Source organism: Hippoglossus stenolepis, chromosome 15 (assembly GCF_022539355.2).
Source record: "Hippoglossus stenolepis isolate QCI-W04-F060 chromosome 15, HSTE1.2, whole genome shotgun sequence".
NCBI lineage: Eukaryota > Metazoa > Chordata > Actinopteri > Pleuronectiformes > Pleuronectidae > Hippoglossus > Hippoglossus stenolepis.
Window position 1 is genome coordinate 18,884,694 of NC_061497.1, and position 15,597 is coordinate 18,900,290.

At 41.6% G+C, this 15,597-nt stretch overlaps 2 protein-coding genes across 2 annotated transcripts; both read right to left on the reverse strand.

Moving 5' to 3' along the window:
* Positions 1-3,764: 3,764 nt before the first annotated feature.
* On the reverse strand, positions 3,765-8,388 carry LOC118122431. The gene is made up of 2 exons (XM_035179146.2): positions 7,848-8,388; positions 3,765-5,425 (listed from the first exon to the last, which is right to left on the reverse strand). Exons 1-2 carry the CDS (start codon positions 8,340-8,342, stop codon positions 4,445-4,447), a joined length of 1,476 nt encoding a protein of 491 aa, XP_035035037.2. The 5' UTR covers positions 8,343-8,388; the 3' UTR covers positions 3,765-4,444.
* Positions 8,389-10,308: 1,920 nt separating this feature from the next.
* On the reverse strand, positions 10,309-14,253 carry LOC118121680 (claudin-like protein ZF-A89). The gene is made up of 2 exons (XM_035177727.2): positions 13,734-14,253; positions 10,309-11,302 (listed from the first exon to the last, which is right to left on the reverse strand). The coding sequence occupies exons 1-2, from the start codon at positions 14,210-14,212 to the stop codon at positions 10,729-10,731; spliced, it is 1,053 nt and encodes a 350-aa protein (XP_035033618.2). The 5' UTR covers positions 14,213-14,253; the 3' UTR covers positions 10,309-10,728.
* Positions 14,254-15,597: the final 1,344 nt, after the last annotated feature.

Sequence of the window (15,597 nt, forward strand, 5' to 3'; positions counted from 1 at the left end):
ACCTATAACAAGCCATGGTTGAAGTTATCTTTTAAAACTTAATATACATGAACTAGAATGGCTGCCAAGGTATCGGTCCTCTCAACGTGCCTGAATCTTTTCATCAAGACCCATGAAGTGTTCCCTGGGAAATCTGGGGAAATATTTTTTCTGAAAAACGCCTTATTTTGCAAATGTTAAAGGGGACATAGCATGCCCATTTTACCACAAGTTGATATGGTTCCTTGGGGTCTTAATGAAATGTCTGTAACATACTTTGGTCAAAATACCACAAGGATCATTTCAAACAGCTCCTTTTTACCCTGTATAAAACAGCCCTCCACAGAGCGACCTGTTTTGAGTGCCTGTTCCTTTAAATGCTAATGAGCCAGCTCCCCTCTCCCCCCATGATTTTAAACAATATAAATTACATATTTTATATGATATAAATTATCAAATATGCATCCCATACTTTGTATTCCCTTCTGTTGTCCTGGAGTTTTAATTTTCCCAATCACATAATTAAATGTCCCCTCTGCCCATCCACTACAAGCACACAAGCAGACAGACAGAGAGAGAAAGAGAGGGGGGGCTATGAAGACCATCATTTACCCCGAACCCCGACATTCAACGGGTACAACAACAAGCGGAGAAAGCAGAATCGCGGGCTGACCTTATATATACAGTCTATGGGGCTGACCAGCGCGGAGAAATGCACGTCCCGTGTGAACAGCCAGGCGGCTGCGCGCTTGAGAACGGCGCTGCGCTGCCTCGCAGCCTCGCTGCGTCCGGTGTAAACCTGGCGTAACGAGTGTGGGGGGGCGGGGGGGATGAGGTGGGAGGTGGGCCAAGGCCATGTAGGGAGACTTCCAGTGTATTGTGACGACACAGTACACAGGAAGCTCATTCCAGTCACTCAAGCAAGACGTTTCTGACTTAGAGGAACCATAACAAAACGCGCGAGTGGTTTTTTTCCAGAGTAATTGGGTTGGTAGACATGCCAGATACCCACATTAACGTGTAGAAGCACTAACAAAGTGGAATTTTCATGATATGTCCCCTTTAAAAAAGTGAAATATAAAATTCCTGGATCTACGCCAAACTTTAAAAGGTACTTCATTGACCCTTTTCCCATCTTTATACCAAGTTTTCATGTAACAACGTTCTGTAGTTTCTACGTAATCCAACCAACAGACACGTGGGCAGGGGTGAAAACAGAAACTCCTTGGCGGATGTGTAGGTAACTCCTAGTCAGTGATATTTAATGTGAGCTTGTCCAGATTTGTTTGTGTGTGTGTGTGTGTTTGTGTTTGCAGGAACAGTGTCAAGAGGTGACGACTCCATAAAAATGTCGAATTCAGTGTTTTGATGTTTGAATTTAATACGTTTTTTTGCTGTTTCTGTCACAAAGGTCACGAACGGCCTTTATTGACAACAGCACACTGGTGCCTTCGTTTATAGTTTCCAGTGCTTCTTCATGGTAGTTAACATAAGTGTAATATACTATTACAAGCTTGAGCTCTGCCATTTCAAGTTTTTATTTTTTTGTACTCTAGACTGTTGATGTGCCTTGAACTTTATTTTTTACGGTTGTGATTTGAGTTGCTGAGGTTTTATTTGATATCTTGCTCTTGTGTCTCAGCTTCACAGTTTCTTTAAGTTTCAGATTGACGGCTGCCTTATTTTCTTCTGCTTTTTTTCTACTCAGGGTTTGAGTTGGAGACAATCAGTGCAGATAGGATCTCGTTGTTTTTCCCCTGAGATTAACACTATGGTATCCATTATTTGTTTGACCTTTTTGTGAACAGGCGATTTGATTTAACTTGGATACCAGTGATTCGCATGTTCCATATTTCTGCCAGTAGAGTGTGTGTGTGGTTTCATAAAGATGTGAGTGAACCTTTCCTCTACGAAACTCACTCATCACATTCTTAAAAAGGGAGCGGCTGGTCACCAAATGTTTCAGCCAGAGATTCCACGTGTTTGTTTATTTGGAGACTGACGTCGCTCTGGACTAAACATCGATCAGTGATTGGTTGAATCATTGCCCTCATGACTGGGTTATCATTCAGTACGGCTTCTGTTTTGTGTGGGACGTTCAAGTAGAAATGTTTTTTTTCTTTCCAACAACACATTGTTCTGCAGTTTGCATCTTTAAACATATTTATTTGTGCTATAAATCTTTTAATAACATCACACGTGTTCTTGAGGTTTATCTTTGTTGGGAACTTGTAAATAATGTTTGTTTTCTTGTTCTATAATGGGATTCAACTCGCATCTGAAGACATGTTGTGGGTTTGTTTTGAAGTGATAAAAAAAATGATGCAAGTTCATATGATTTTTAACCTCAAGTTATTTTGTCATTTCATAACTGCATTGATTGTACATGTCTGTGTTTGTCTGTGTCGCTGATGTTTTCCTGCTGTTTGTGTCGATATCTTCCGTTTGTCTCATTGATGATTATAAAATCCTTCTTGCTTCCTATCGTGTGTCCGTAAAATGCAGTTATATCAAATACAGAGCAAACTACCACATCCTCCAAGTATTTCATCTTTACTGAAAAACTTTTGTAGAAACTCAAAACCTGCACCTGAATATGCATCAAAGTACATATTAAGTTACACTGCGGAAAAACTGGATCCTGACCAGCAGGTTTGGTCACTTGGAGAAAAGGGTAAAAACTATAATCTACAGGTTAACTGCCACAAAAGTGCATTACTCAGACTTATTTTAAAAACAAATACTATCATTTAAGACGAAATGTTTTAACTTCAATTGCAACAGTTAAATTATCAACATCCAGCATGAGAATGTTTTTAATTTACTACCTCAAGCAACTAATTTACGAGCCAAATGGATGCATGCTTTCAAAAATGTATATTGAAAAAACAAAGGAGAATTAGGAGCATTTTTTATTTTATAACTATTTTGTATTTTGTAAATGTCTGAAAACTGCTACACGATGTGTGTGTGTGTGTTCGTTCTTCACACTAAGCAGACAAAATCAAAACATTTTAACTTCAAAACACCCAGTTTGTGTGTCTAGTAGCTGGAGACATGAATGATGCACCTACAGATGATGAAGGGATCATTATAAACCTGAGAGTTACAGGCCCTTTTCTAAAAATCTAAGAGTGAATGATGCATTATACTTTGTATTAGCAGACTTCACTTTGTGCGTTCGCTCTGCACAAGGTTTGCAAGGATGAAGCTCGTCATCCAGAAGAATGATGAAGGATGGAGACAAACCTGCAGCTCCTGATCAGACTGAAAACCATCGAGACAGATCCATCTCTGACCACAAGATGGAAGTGTCTCTCAAAACTACCAGATAAGCAAAGGTATCAGTGTCAGTCAAATGCTTTACCCAGTGTCAGTCATCAAACATTTCTTATTTGATTATTTTACTCAATACACAATATATATATATATTGTATCTTCTATTCTTTTAATTTTGTCTTTCCTTTAGTTTTTATATTTTACAGTCATGTATCTACCTCACAATGGACAATGTATTTTGCATTTTGATGACCTCCAGCGTTGGATAATGACTCAATAGTGATGCTGCGACATCTTCTCACTGAAACCTATGTTTAATTCTTTCCAAACACATGGTTCCCTCCCTCCTCCAACACTGAACAGCTCCTCTGTGAGCACACTCTCTGTCAAACCTGTTAGTCCTGTGGATTTTAATAGCCAGGAAGTGGACTGAGAGTCCAGAGGGGGATCTGTAATGTTTGCATATACATGTAGTTAAAAATAAAAAGGGCTGTGACTCAACCTGATCACGTTGCAGTCGTTTATTGAAAAGTAAACATACAAAATAAAACATGATATCACATTTCACACCAAAAAGTATCACATCTGAATCTTTACAAAAAAAACTCACATGAATAATAAAAATGTTACCGCTGATGGTAAATCAAACTTCATTTGCAACCAGTGGAGTCTGTCATCGAGGTGTCGCTCATCAACTGAGCACAGACATCGATGCTAACAATTAAAAAATCATTGATGCAAAGTTGACTTAAACATGTTGCTGCTTCATTGATAAAGTTGCATTCAGGTTGCGTAAGGTCAAACAGAAATATCTGAGGTAAAAATATGTATACAGATGGATATATCTTTCTTCAAGTGCATTTAAGGAGTGAGATAAAATCTGTTAACTTTTCAAACTTCACACGTCAACATCGATGCCGGTAATTATAAATTCACGCAGCTTGTTTTCTACCAATAAGACAAATGTAACTTCACTCCAGCCTGTTTTAGTTCCGGTTTGGTGCACGTGACCTGTTGGTGAACGCTGTCCAGCACTTTTCCCTTTTTTCACTTCAATCAAAGCAACATGATGAAGGACAAAGACGATTCTACCTCATCAACTACCTAACGTCAGTGTAACAGGTGAACATCTAAATCACTCTTAGTACAGAAAACATAGTTGCATTGTGTATAAATGTAATTCAGTTCATAGGTATGTTCTTGCTGGATTTGAGGATTCATCCGGATTGTCACTCTTCGCCGATAAAGTCTCGTCCAGTTCAGCTCGTTTCAGCTGAGACTTCGTCGACAGCGCTTCGCTCTCTTCAGATTTTGTCGACCCCGGCCTCTTCATCTGAGATTTGGTTGATGGCGCCCCGGATCTTTCGGACTCGTGCCTGGAGCCATGCTCAGGCCCGTCTTCCCAGGGAGGCCTCTTATACAGCTGAGACTTTGTGGACGCCCCCTCGTAGCTTTGGGAGCGGGGAAACGCTGCTGCGACGGGCTGGGCCTTCGCTGACGGCACAATGTTGGGATGAGGACCCGCCTTGCCGGACCCGTTGGAGGAGCGGACCACCAGGTAGCGGACTGAGGGGCTCTTGTCTGTGTCACTGGGTTTGAGGGGGCACGCTGAGCTTATGAACAAACCCCCTCCAAGAATGAGCAGGATGGACGCCCCCCAGCCGATGTAGATACAGGCTCCAATCTCCCGCCGCTGAGCATCTATGGAGGCGCTGTAGAACTTCTTCACCACGGCCCCAGCCGCCCAAGACGTGGGAATCAAACACAGAAGCCCTGTGGCGATCAACACTCCCCCTGCCGCCACGGCCACCTTGCCCTTAATGCCGCCACCTTCTTCATCCAAGAAGCGAGTGCACTTCCCTCCAATGAAGGCCAGTATGAGGCCTGCACCGCCTGTGACGATGGCGAGCACGGTGAGGGCCCTGGCGGCTTGCAGGTCAGAGCTGAGAGCGAGGAGGGACTCGTACGGCTTGCACTGGATCTGCCCCGTGCTCTGGACCACACAGGTCATCCAGATGCCCTCCCAGATGGTCTGGGAGGTGACAATGGTGCTGCCCACGAAGGCGGTGACCCTCCACAAGGGCAGTAAGCAGCTGATGATGACCCCCGCCCAACCCAGGAGGCAGAGGGCAGCGGCCAGCATCTGCATCCCCATGGACGCCATGTTGTTGAGGAGGCGGGAAGATCTCTGGAGCTGCTGGAGAAATAATCCTCACAGATGTTTAGACTCTTGCTTCCACTCCCGGTCTCTCGGGTCACTTCTCTTCTCTCTCGTATCTTCTTCTGAGTTTCTCTTTGTCAACCTGTGATGTTGCGGTTTTCATTCGCCTCCATCTCCACGTCTCTCTGACTCTTTCTCTTGTCAGCGCAGTGTCCACCAGCGTTACTTGACTCCAGGTGTGTCTCAGTCCTGCCTCAGTTCATTTGTTTACACTCTACTGTCCCTCCCCCTTCACACCCCTGACTACTGTCCTCCCCCTCTCCTCCTCTCCCTCCTCTCTTTATTCTCCTACCTGAGAATGCTCTGTCTCTTCTGTCACCTGAGCGGCTGCCTGCGTGCTTCTGGCCACAGGTGTAGATGCGCCACCTAGACTACAGGGAAGAGGAAGGGGAGGAGGTTGTCAGACAAAAAAAAGGAGGAGGGCACGAGCTGTGAAGCCGTGACATCATCTCTTCCCGCCCCTTGTTACCTTTGTTTCAAGAGATTATTTTTGGAAGCAACAAGCACTGGACAAAGCAGGAGGAGCAATAACAAAGAGCTTTACACATTTATACATTTATATGTTTCGCTCTCGTGTCTTGATCCCGTCACAAACCACCTCTCTGCTGAAACGCTGAACTGAGCCGAAAGTGATGAAGAGAGTTGTAATATGTTTCAAAGATAAATACAAGTGAGGTCAGTGCTCAGTGAGTGTGTGTGTGTGTGTGTGTGTGTGTGTGTGTGTGTGTGTGTGTGTGTGTGTGTGTGTGTGTGTGTGTGTGTGTGTGTGTGTGTGTGTGTTTGTGGAGAATGTGTTTCTGTAACAAAATAAAGGAGAGAAATGTGGAACACAATAAACCAGTTTCATTCTAGCAGTATCCACGGGGCAGAAAAACCTGTTTCAAACATGCAAAACCCTCGCCCCACAAACACACACACACAAACACGCACTTACACACACACACGCACAAACTACCAAACCTTAATCAGGCTCAAAGTAATCTTTAATCTTGCCGTCCTTGTAGCTTCGGGGGATAGTTTTTGGTGTCATTCTTTTCTGTTTTACGCATTACATAAAACTAATATTTTGGCCTAATAGTGGGATATTCGAAACTATTATTATTATTATTATTATTAATTATTATTATTATTATTAGTAGTAGTAGTATAGTCAACCTACAACCACAAAGAGTCTGTTAAATAAGTCAGTTTTATATATGTTTTAATATTTTCACATGAATTCAGACACAACTACACTATGATGTAATTGTTTAGAGATTTAGAAGGAAGTATAATCTCTCCAAGAAAGCATATTTTTCCATATTGTATTTTATCTTTATTTAAATTGTTTGAATTAGTTTTTTAATTTATTTTCATTTCCAACCTTCACTTATGGGTTTATACAAGAGATATAATTGTCAATAACACATCAACAAACACTTAAAACCAATCACAACCTCTTTATACTTTGTAATGAACTATTTATTAAACTTGAACACAAAAATATGGTGACTTCATGTTAGGTGTTACATTTATATCTGGAAAAGGTAATTTTCGTCTTGTAGAGATAAATAAGAGGGAATAATACATATACACAAACACTGTTTATCATTCAGAGAGACAGTTTCTTCAGCAGGAAGAACACGTTGCCACACAGCCTGTTAGTAAGGATTCTTCCAAGTACACTCGAAAAACCTGATTCTTGGCATTTGTCACTATAACTGTTCTTCTCACTGGAAAACGTAATCTCAAGATGATCTACAACAGTGCAACAATTCACATGACAACAGCAAACAAACAAAATCTGGAGAAAACGGCAGAAAATCATGTGAATCAGTCTCCTCATCATCAATATTCAGTTGGTTTGATGGAGGAAGAGGATCCAGAGTGTCAGGCTCAGTAACAGCACTCGTAGATTTCACATGTAAATACACAGTAATGCAGTTTTTAACACACGTGTTCTGAACCTCACGTGTCATAGAGAAGATGTGTGGGACTGATAAACAACATAAACCAATAATATAAGTAAATCTGTACGAAAATGTCCAAAATAAACCGTAAAATAGAAAAACATTGAATAATCTCAAAATCCAAAACTACACATTTTACAATGTGCACGGTTTTTAAGAAAGTTTACGTTTTTAAGTTACATACTGCAAAAGCTCCAAGCTATGTTCTAAATGGTGGAACTTGAGACACAAACAGGAGGTGAAAGGTCCATTGATTCTCTGTCTTATCTCCTGCTGACGATCTAGACGTAGGCCTTGCTGCTGTCCACAGAGCGAGCCTTGGCGTACTTCACGTCGTACTCGTTTTCATCTCTGGGGGGACAGGAGCTGCAGAGGAGGCCCCCACCCAGGAACAGCAGCCCCGCAGAGGCCCAGCCGATGTAGAGCGAGGCCCCCAGTTCCCTCCTCTGAGCGTCGATGAGGAGGGGGTTGTAGAAATCCCGAATGACGGTGTGCGCGGTCCAGCAGACGGGGATAAGCACCAAGACCCCAGCGATGATGAAGAGGATCCCAGCAGCGATGGCCACTTTGCTCTTTTCCCTTTCCTCCGACACAAACTTGGTGCACTTGCCCCCGACCACCGACAGAAGGATCCCAAAGACCCCGATGATGATGGCGAGGATGACGAGTGCTCTGGCAGCCTGCAGGTCTCGGGGCAAGGCCAGGAGAGAGTCATAGATCTTGCACTGCATCTGGCCTGTGCTCTGCGTCACACAGTTCATCCACAATCCTTCCCAGATCACCTGGGAAGTGATGATGTTGGCGCCAATGAACGCCGTTACTTTCCACGTGGGGAGAGCGCAGATGACGATGCTCAATATAAAGCCGATAAAGGCCAAGGCCATGCCCAGGATCTGTCTTCCAGAAGACACCATGCTGAGGCTTCCGTCGATCTCTCCAAACAGGCCGGAGCTGCAGAGAGACGGGGCTTATTTACGAGTGAGGGAGACGAAGGAGCAGGTGGTGGTATTTATTGTCCACTCATGGGGGAAGCAGACTGCAGCTCACTTACGGGTTTTCTTCACAAGTCAGAGGAGGAGTTTTGTGGCGCGGCCTCTGAGCTGAAACTGGTTTGTGAAGTCATCTCACCAGACCAGATTGCTTCACAACTGCAGAGTTTCACAGACGCACACAGGAAGAAAAACTCTTTCTCTTACAAACATGGTTCTTCTGTAAAATCAAAAAAAGTCTTATTACTGTGGGTATTTGCTTGGATGACACTAATTATATGAAACATCATTTTCTACTTTATTTTGATTCACTTCGGAAGAAAATCCATCCAGTCGTGATTTATTATTTCACTCAGCCTCTGGAATAGGTTATCGGCTTCATTCCCATCCCAGGTCAAACTTCTCTCTTTTGTATTAATACTTTATAGGTGCAAAGATAAATGTATCAATGTTTAAATTGATCCTTTTATCTGAGACACTCTTTTCTCATGAATCTTTCAAATATTGTTATTTCAATGTTCCACCTTGTTATTGTGGGTTATACAAATAGAATATGATTGATAGATTTATTTAACCCTACAATAAATTTAATTATATTCATTGTTGTGTCACATTATCTTCACAATATTTATTTTGGCTTCATTCTCTTGAATAAGCCCGTCCCCTTGTCTGGTTGTCCCTGATCTGACGGATTAAAGTCCCCTGCTCAGATCCTGGTTGTGTCCCCAGAGGCTGATTATACAGCTCTTCCCATCACACTCTGAGCTGTGTTCAGGGGGTTATAGTCACGCACTCGAGTTATGAGCTCTCACTCCCACTCGATGCACGAGTAAAAATCCTGGGGCTGTTTGATCTCATGATATCAAACATGACAGCGTGCAGGAGGAAGGTTGGGATCTGTAGGGGAGGAGGCCATGACAGTTTGTAGATTGAGATGTTTGCTCGTGACTGAAACCAGGCTCAGGATGTCACAGAGAGCAACACCTGGAAACATAAGATATTCTACGGAAATTTGCTGATTCAGAAATCTGTCAGGAGCTTTATTTACAAGTTTTAAATTTATAGATAAGTTGAAGTCACAAATTCACAATGAAAATTACCAAAACAATAAAAGCATATACAACATGAAAACAGGATTTGTTTCTCTGTCCATTGAGAGGCCAAACAACAACATTCACACATATTGAAAGTAGAAAAATGCAGATGTGTGTTTATAACATTTGGCAGCTGGACCTTCATATAGCAGCAGCCTGTGACTTTGAATGTGCAACTGCTTTAGAAAACTTTCTCAAGGGCCCCAAAGTTTTTGATTTAATGTGGTAATATCATGTAATTTCATCTGAGTCTGTATTTAGCTTTGCCTAATTTAAAGGTTCAGGGTGTAGAATTTAGTGACATCTGGTGGTGAAGTTGCACGTTGCAGCTGAATACCCCTCACCCCACTAATTTCAAGATAACCCTAACCCTAACATTTAAAGGTTTCTCTTTATGTCTCTGATTCATTGTTTTGTTTCCACCATCAAGAGGATTGTTATTCTCCCTCACATTGAACTATTAGAGATCTGACTGCTCTGCCTCCCATTTTAACAATACACACTTACACAGCAGCAGAGCAACAACAAATTAAATATCCGCAGTGAATTATTACTTTTGATATTCTTGGTAGGTTGTCAGAGAAAAGAAATATGTGATTGCATCTCTCTTGTTAAGGTCCTGTTTAAACTGAGACTTTGATTAAATTCAAAGTTGTTTTTCGTTAAGACATCAGACGACACAAAGTTCAACAAGGATATGCAAAAGTGAACTGAACAAAGGAGGTTTGTGTGTAATCAAATAGCTCGGAGCCAGATCCATATCAGGTTTTTCAGGTTTTCATACAAATTAAAATGACCAACACATTTTTCTCTCACTTCCATTTTATTCCATTTCTCCGTCTGTTTAAAAATACAAATATACAAAGTAATACAAAGATATAAAACTGTGTGGGAGTGTGTAATAAGTGACTATTCTTGCAGCATTCATTTGTGCAACATAAACAAGTCACATAAACTCATATATCTGAGTTGATTTGTTTAGTTATCAGTTCCCACAGTGTCACATTATACAACTATTAGCTTAACTAGACATTTTCCTTCAACATAAACCAACAGAATTTGAATTCACATTCATCATTTTACACAAATTTTAAACTAAAGGTCGAACATTTTGAAAAATCAAACAATGTCCATCACAGTGAACACATAACTGTACATGTTTACAGTGTGTATTTGATCATGTTCTTCATTCTTCTCTCTTCTTCTTCTCCTCCTCCTCAGCACCTGAACGTGCTGCACAATATTCCTCCTCCAATGACGAGCAGAGCTCCAGACACCCAGCCCACATACATGGAGGCCCCGAGCTCCCCCCTCCTCTCACTGGTGGCCAGTGGGTTGTAGAAACCTGTGATGATGCTGTGGGCTGTCCAGCTGACAGGGATTAGACACAGGAGCCCTGCTATTATGAAGACCACACCCCCAGATGTGCCGATGTTGGCTTTGTTCCGCCAGTCGTCACGATAGAAGTTGGTGAAGCGCGCCCCGACCACGGTGAGCCCAATGGCCACCACGCTGACAGCGATGGACACACAGATCAGAGCCCTGGAGGCCTGCAGTCCCTGTGGTAGAGCCAGAACGGAGTCATAGGCTTTACACTGCAAGTGTCCGGTGCTCTGGATCACACAGTTCATCCACAAACCTTCCCAGAACACCTGAGAGGTGATGATGTTTGCCCCAACAAAGGCTGTCACCTTCCACATGGGCAGGCAGCAGATGAGGATAGTGCCGAGGAAGCCGATGATTGCCAAACACAAACCAACAAGCTGTGTGCGCATGTTGCCAGAAAACAAATCCAAGGCATGAATTTTAAATTAACCACAATGTCAAAGACACCAACAAAACAAACCCACAGCTGAGCAGTTCAGTCGAGCAGAAAATCCTTTGGACCGAAAGTTTTGCCTCGGTTGTAAAAGCAGCTGGTTGTGTTTTGCTGTTTTGCGCTGCAGGTATGAGAAGGAAGAGAAACAGGGAGGGGACTGGTTAGTTTGCAGATCAGGTTTCCTGCTTGTCCTGATTACTGCTCGCTGTGAATGAACAGGAGACGAAAGCTGTTAACAAAAGCCCTCATGTGAGAAGAGCTGCTTTGTGATCCAAAGCTTAAGGCTTTGAATTTTCAACTTTCAATGGACTGAAACTAACATTTTAACTATTTCAACGTCTAACAGTTTCTGTATAAAGCATCTTAACTGTACAGAGCTTAAGAAAAACTGGAAGAAAACACTGAGTGGTGGGAAGTGTACTATGGGATCAAATGAGGGTTTGTGTGCGCTTATAAAAAAAAGTTATGTAGGTGTAGAAATATCTTGTGTATGTGTAAGAGATTTGTAGTTTTGGAATTTGAGGAATATTTTGTGCATGCTTTACAGTAACTATATTTATGATTTGTAACTGTACAATTATATTGTTCATGCAGAAATAAAGATTTGTAGCTCAAAAAATATTTTGTAAATGTGTAAAAACGTTTGAGCTGTAGAGATATTTTGTACATGTGTAAAAAAAGTTTTGTAGCAGCAGAATTTCTTTGTAAATATCCAGAAAAAAAAATTGTTACTGGAGAAATATTTTGTGTAGTTCAAACGTGTGCAGGAACATATTCAACAGTGATGTTTCACAAAGTGAGAGACAGATACAAACCTCTGGCTTAGTCGAGCCAATCAGCACATAGCCAGATGAACTCAGGTTTCAAACTGTCCTATCAGGGGGAAGAGGACCCACCTGAGACCCAACCTAGGTGTTGACCTAACTGCTAACGTTAGCCTAGCCATCATGCTAACCGGTGCTACGAGGTTAACCAGGCAAGGAGAGACACTCATTACATATCTTTTAGCTTAACCCTCGGCCCAGCCGCTGTTGGCAAGTTAATAAAGCAAAACTCAACCCAAAGCAAAGTTTTAGTTACACCAACATTTAGTACGGTCAACCTTTATTATTGTAATTAGATTTTGTCCAAACCTTTGCTGCTTTAACTGTGTGATACAGTTGTTGGTAATCAAACACTGATTATACTGACAGAAATTAGAGTATTAGATGTTATCTGTTCTGTAAATATAAAGCCAGGAGCTGGTTAGCTTAGCATAAAGACTGGATGTTAACAATTCCTTTAATGACATGTTCCTAGTTTAGAACAGAAGGTGCCCATGTTAGATTTCATACTACTCACCAGAAATCAAATTGTTTAGGCCGTGTCTGCTCAACCCAAAGCTGCTGCCATCGTCCCTCAAACATTAGCTGCAACTCATCACTAAAAGTTTTTAAAAAGTTACCACATGCCTTTTTGGTCAGAATGTACCATTACTCGCCACCTTGTGTTTTACCATGATTTTCATTTTCCTCGCCTCTTGCCATGTTTTAGCATTGAGCCATTTTCAAAGTGTTTATGTACCAAGCTGCATTGTCAGATCTTCAGTAAAGTGCATGCAAGTTAAATTTAAGGATTTGTAGAACCTCTTTAGCTGCAGAAATTAGTCCAACAGACAATTAGGCAAAGTGAAAAAAGTAAATATACCAGCTGTAAATAAATTTCAGTTTACCAAGTTAAGCCCTTACACATTTGAGTGTCCATGGGATGGAATTTGTGCAATAGTGACCTAAAGTTTCAACAAATGGTACAAAATGCCCTTGGTCTATAAAATTATACATTTCAAAGTACTGGACTTTAGTCAGCAAGTTAGAAAATTATAAATTTACTTGTCACTGGATTACAGACTAGCCACTTATAAATCAAGCGTGTAGAAAGTTTTACAGCCCCTGGCCAAACTTTTGAGAAGTAGTTAAATAAATCCTGGATTAAAAGTTCCTGAATCATTCACACCCCAAATAAGCTGATTAAAAATCAAGAGACCATTAACTCCTTAAACTGGATGAGGCTGATTCACCCCAAGAAGAGTCAAGGCCGAACCACCATTTTAAAACATTTGTCATGCACCACACAACAAGAAAACCTTGGGTTCATAAGAAGTTTTATTAAAATAAAATCAGTAAAAACACATCGATAAAAAGGTTAACACTTAAAAAGAATTTACTTCAAAGAGTCCAGTCTCCTGCAGAGCTGAACTACTTGCAGTCATTTCAAACGTAGGCTCCTCCACTAGCTGCTGAGCGCGGGGCAGAGTATTTCGCCGAGTACCTGCTGTCCTTGCGCTGCGAACACTGACAGCACAGAAGTGCACCTCCGATGAGAAGGAGTCCAGCAGATCCCCAGCCGATGAACAGCGCCGCTCCCAGCTCCCTCCTCTGCGCGTCATTCATAATGGGGTTGTAGAAGTTCCTGATGACCTCGTTGGCAGACCACGACACAGGGACCAAGCACAGGACACCACCGACGATGAAGAACACCCCCGCAGTGATGGCCACCCTGCTCTTAGCCATCTCCTCTTCAAGGCAGTTGGTGCACTTCCCGCCTGCGATGGAGAGCAGGAGTCCCATGAGGGAGATCAGGATGGAGATGATGATCAGGGCCCGGGCGGCCTGCAGGTCTCGGGGCAGGGCCAGCATGGAGTCGTAGACCTTGCACTGCATCTGGCCGGTGCTCTGCTTCACACAGTTCATCCACAGGCCCTCCCAGAAGACCTGTGCCGTCACGATGTTGTTCCCGATGAACGCCGACACCTTCCACATCGGCAGGGCGCAGATGATGATGTCGCCCAAAAACCCAACGGTCGCCAGGAACATGCCAAGGATCTGAAGACCTGCAGATGCCATGTTAGTCTCAAGTTGTAACGAAGCAGTGTGGCAGCCGAGCAATGAAATACAAATGGTGGCTTCCACCCCTGCAGCTTTTATACCTGGTGTCCATGGTGTTTTCTGATTGGCTGTTCAAAATGATCCAAACTGAAAACACCTGTGGTCGTCAAGGGTTCACACGTCATCGACCACACACAGGTCGAAGTTAAACTGAAGTTTAAGTTTGAGGGTTTTGCTGCTGTTCTGAACTAAATAGTAATACTTTACAAATACTAATGAATCAATTTTAATACATCTCTAAATTACCAATTCACATTCCTCTTTATCTATCAGAATTGGGTTTTTATTTGCCAGGCAGATTCCCACATACAAGGAATTTGCTGTGGTTTATTTGTGCAAGTATAAATATAAAAAATAGGAAATAAAAATGTAATATAAAAATACTATAATTATTAATCTAAATGTATTTTCTTTCTTCATTCTTTAACTTATTTTGTTAACCCATGTGTGTTCTATAAGTTGTTATTGATTCATGTATTTTATTTTAATTCTTGAGTTGAATTGATATAAATTTATCTAAAACATGGAAACTTGTCTCTGATGCACTGACACCTGAACCATGTGAAAAGATGAGACATGAGAGGATGAAGTTTATTGTCACTTCAGGATTCTACATTTTATAACAACACATTAAACATTCTCCCTTTTTCCACATTGAAGTTTCTGAAGGAGTTTGTTCTGACGACTGCTGCTGATCTCCATGTTTCAGTTTCCTTCACCAGAGCAGGAATCAAGCTGAGTGTCTCCACCTGTGCTTATTAGTCAGTGAGATCAGCTGTGTGTGTGTGTGTGTGTGTGTGTGTGTGTGTGTGTGTGTGTGTGTGTGTGTGTGTGTGTGTGTGTGTGTGTTGTGTGTGTGTGTGTGTGTGTGTGTGTGTGCGTGTGCGTGATATGAATCAAACAGAGGCATGAGGGCAATGGAGTAGCAATTGAATTTATCTGTAGATAAATGAAATTAGAAGTTCAAATCTTTAGAGGATCACTTTTGATTGTATAAAAAATTGCCCTTCAGGGTTTACACATTAAACCTTACATGAATAATTTAAATAATATAAAGAGGTATAAAAGTAATAATCTTTTATTGAAGCATTTATCCCTCTAAGCTATTTCATCTGGCATTTCTTGTGTAGCTATATCTTACCATATATCTATTATTTTTAGTTTAACTATTTCAACTGTTTATCATTTTAACACATGGTGTTATAGCATTAAAACTGGGAGAAGTGTATCCCAGCTGTAGAGTTTATTAGTTATTCTGACAGTTATGGTAAAGCTTAGCACTACATCCTGAATTTCCTACTTTTTCATACTTGCTCAGCTCCACAATCTTTCTACACATTCTC

Coding starts and splice junctions, on each gene's coding strand:
- LOC118121680 (XM_035177727.2), bottom strand. CDS start 14,212: ATGGCATCTGCAGGTCTTCAGATCCTTGGCATGTTCCTGGCGACCGTT. Junction 11,303..13,733: donor GACGCGCAGAGGAGGGAGCT/GGGAGCGGCGCT, acceptor TCATGCCTTGGA/TTTGTTTTCTGGCAACATGC.
- LOC118122431 (XM_035179146.2), bottom strand. CDS start 8,342: ATGGTGTCTTCTGGAAGACAGATCCTGGGCATGGCCTTGGCCTTTATC. Junction 5,426..7,847: donor AACTGGGGGCCTCGCTCTAC/ATCGGCTGGGCC, acceptor CGCCTCCTCAAC/AACATGGCGTCCATGGGGAT.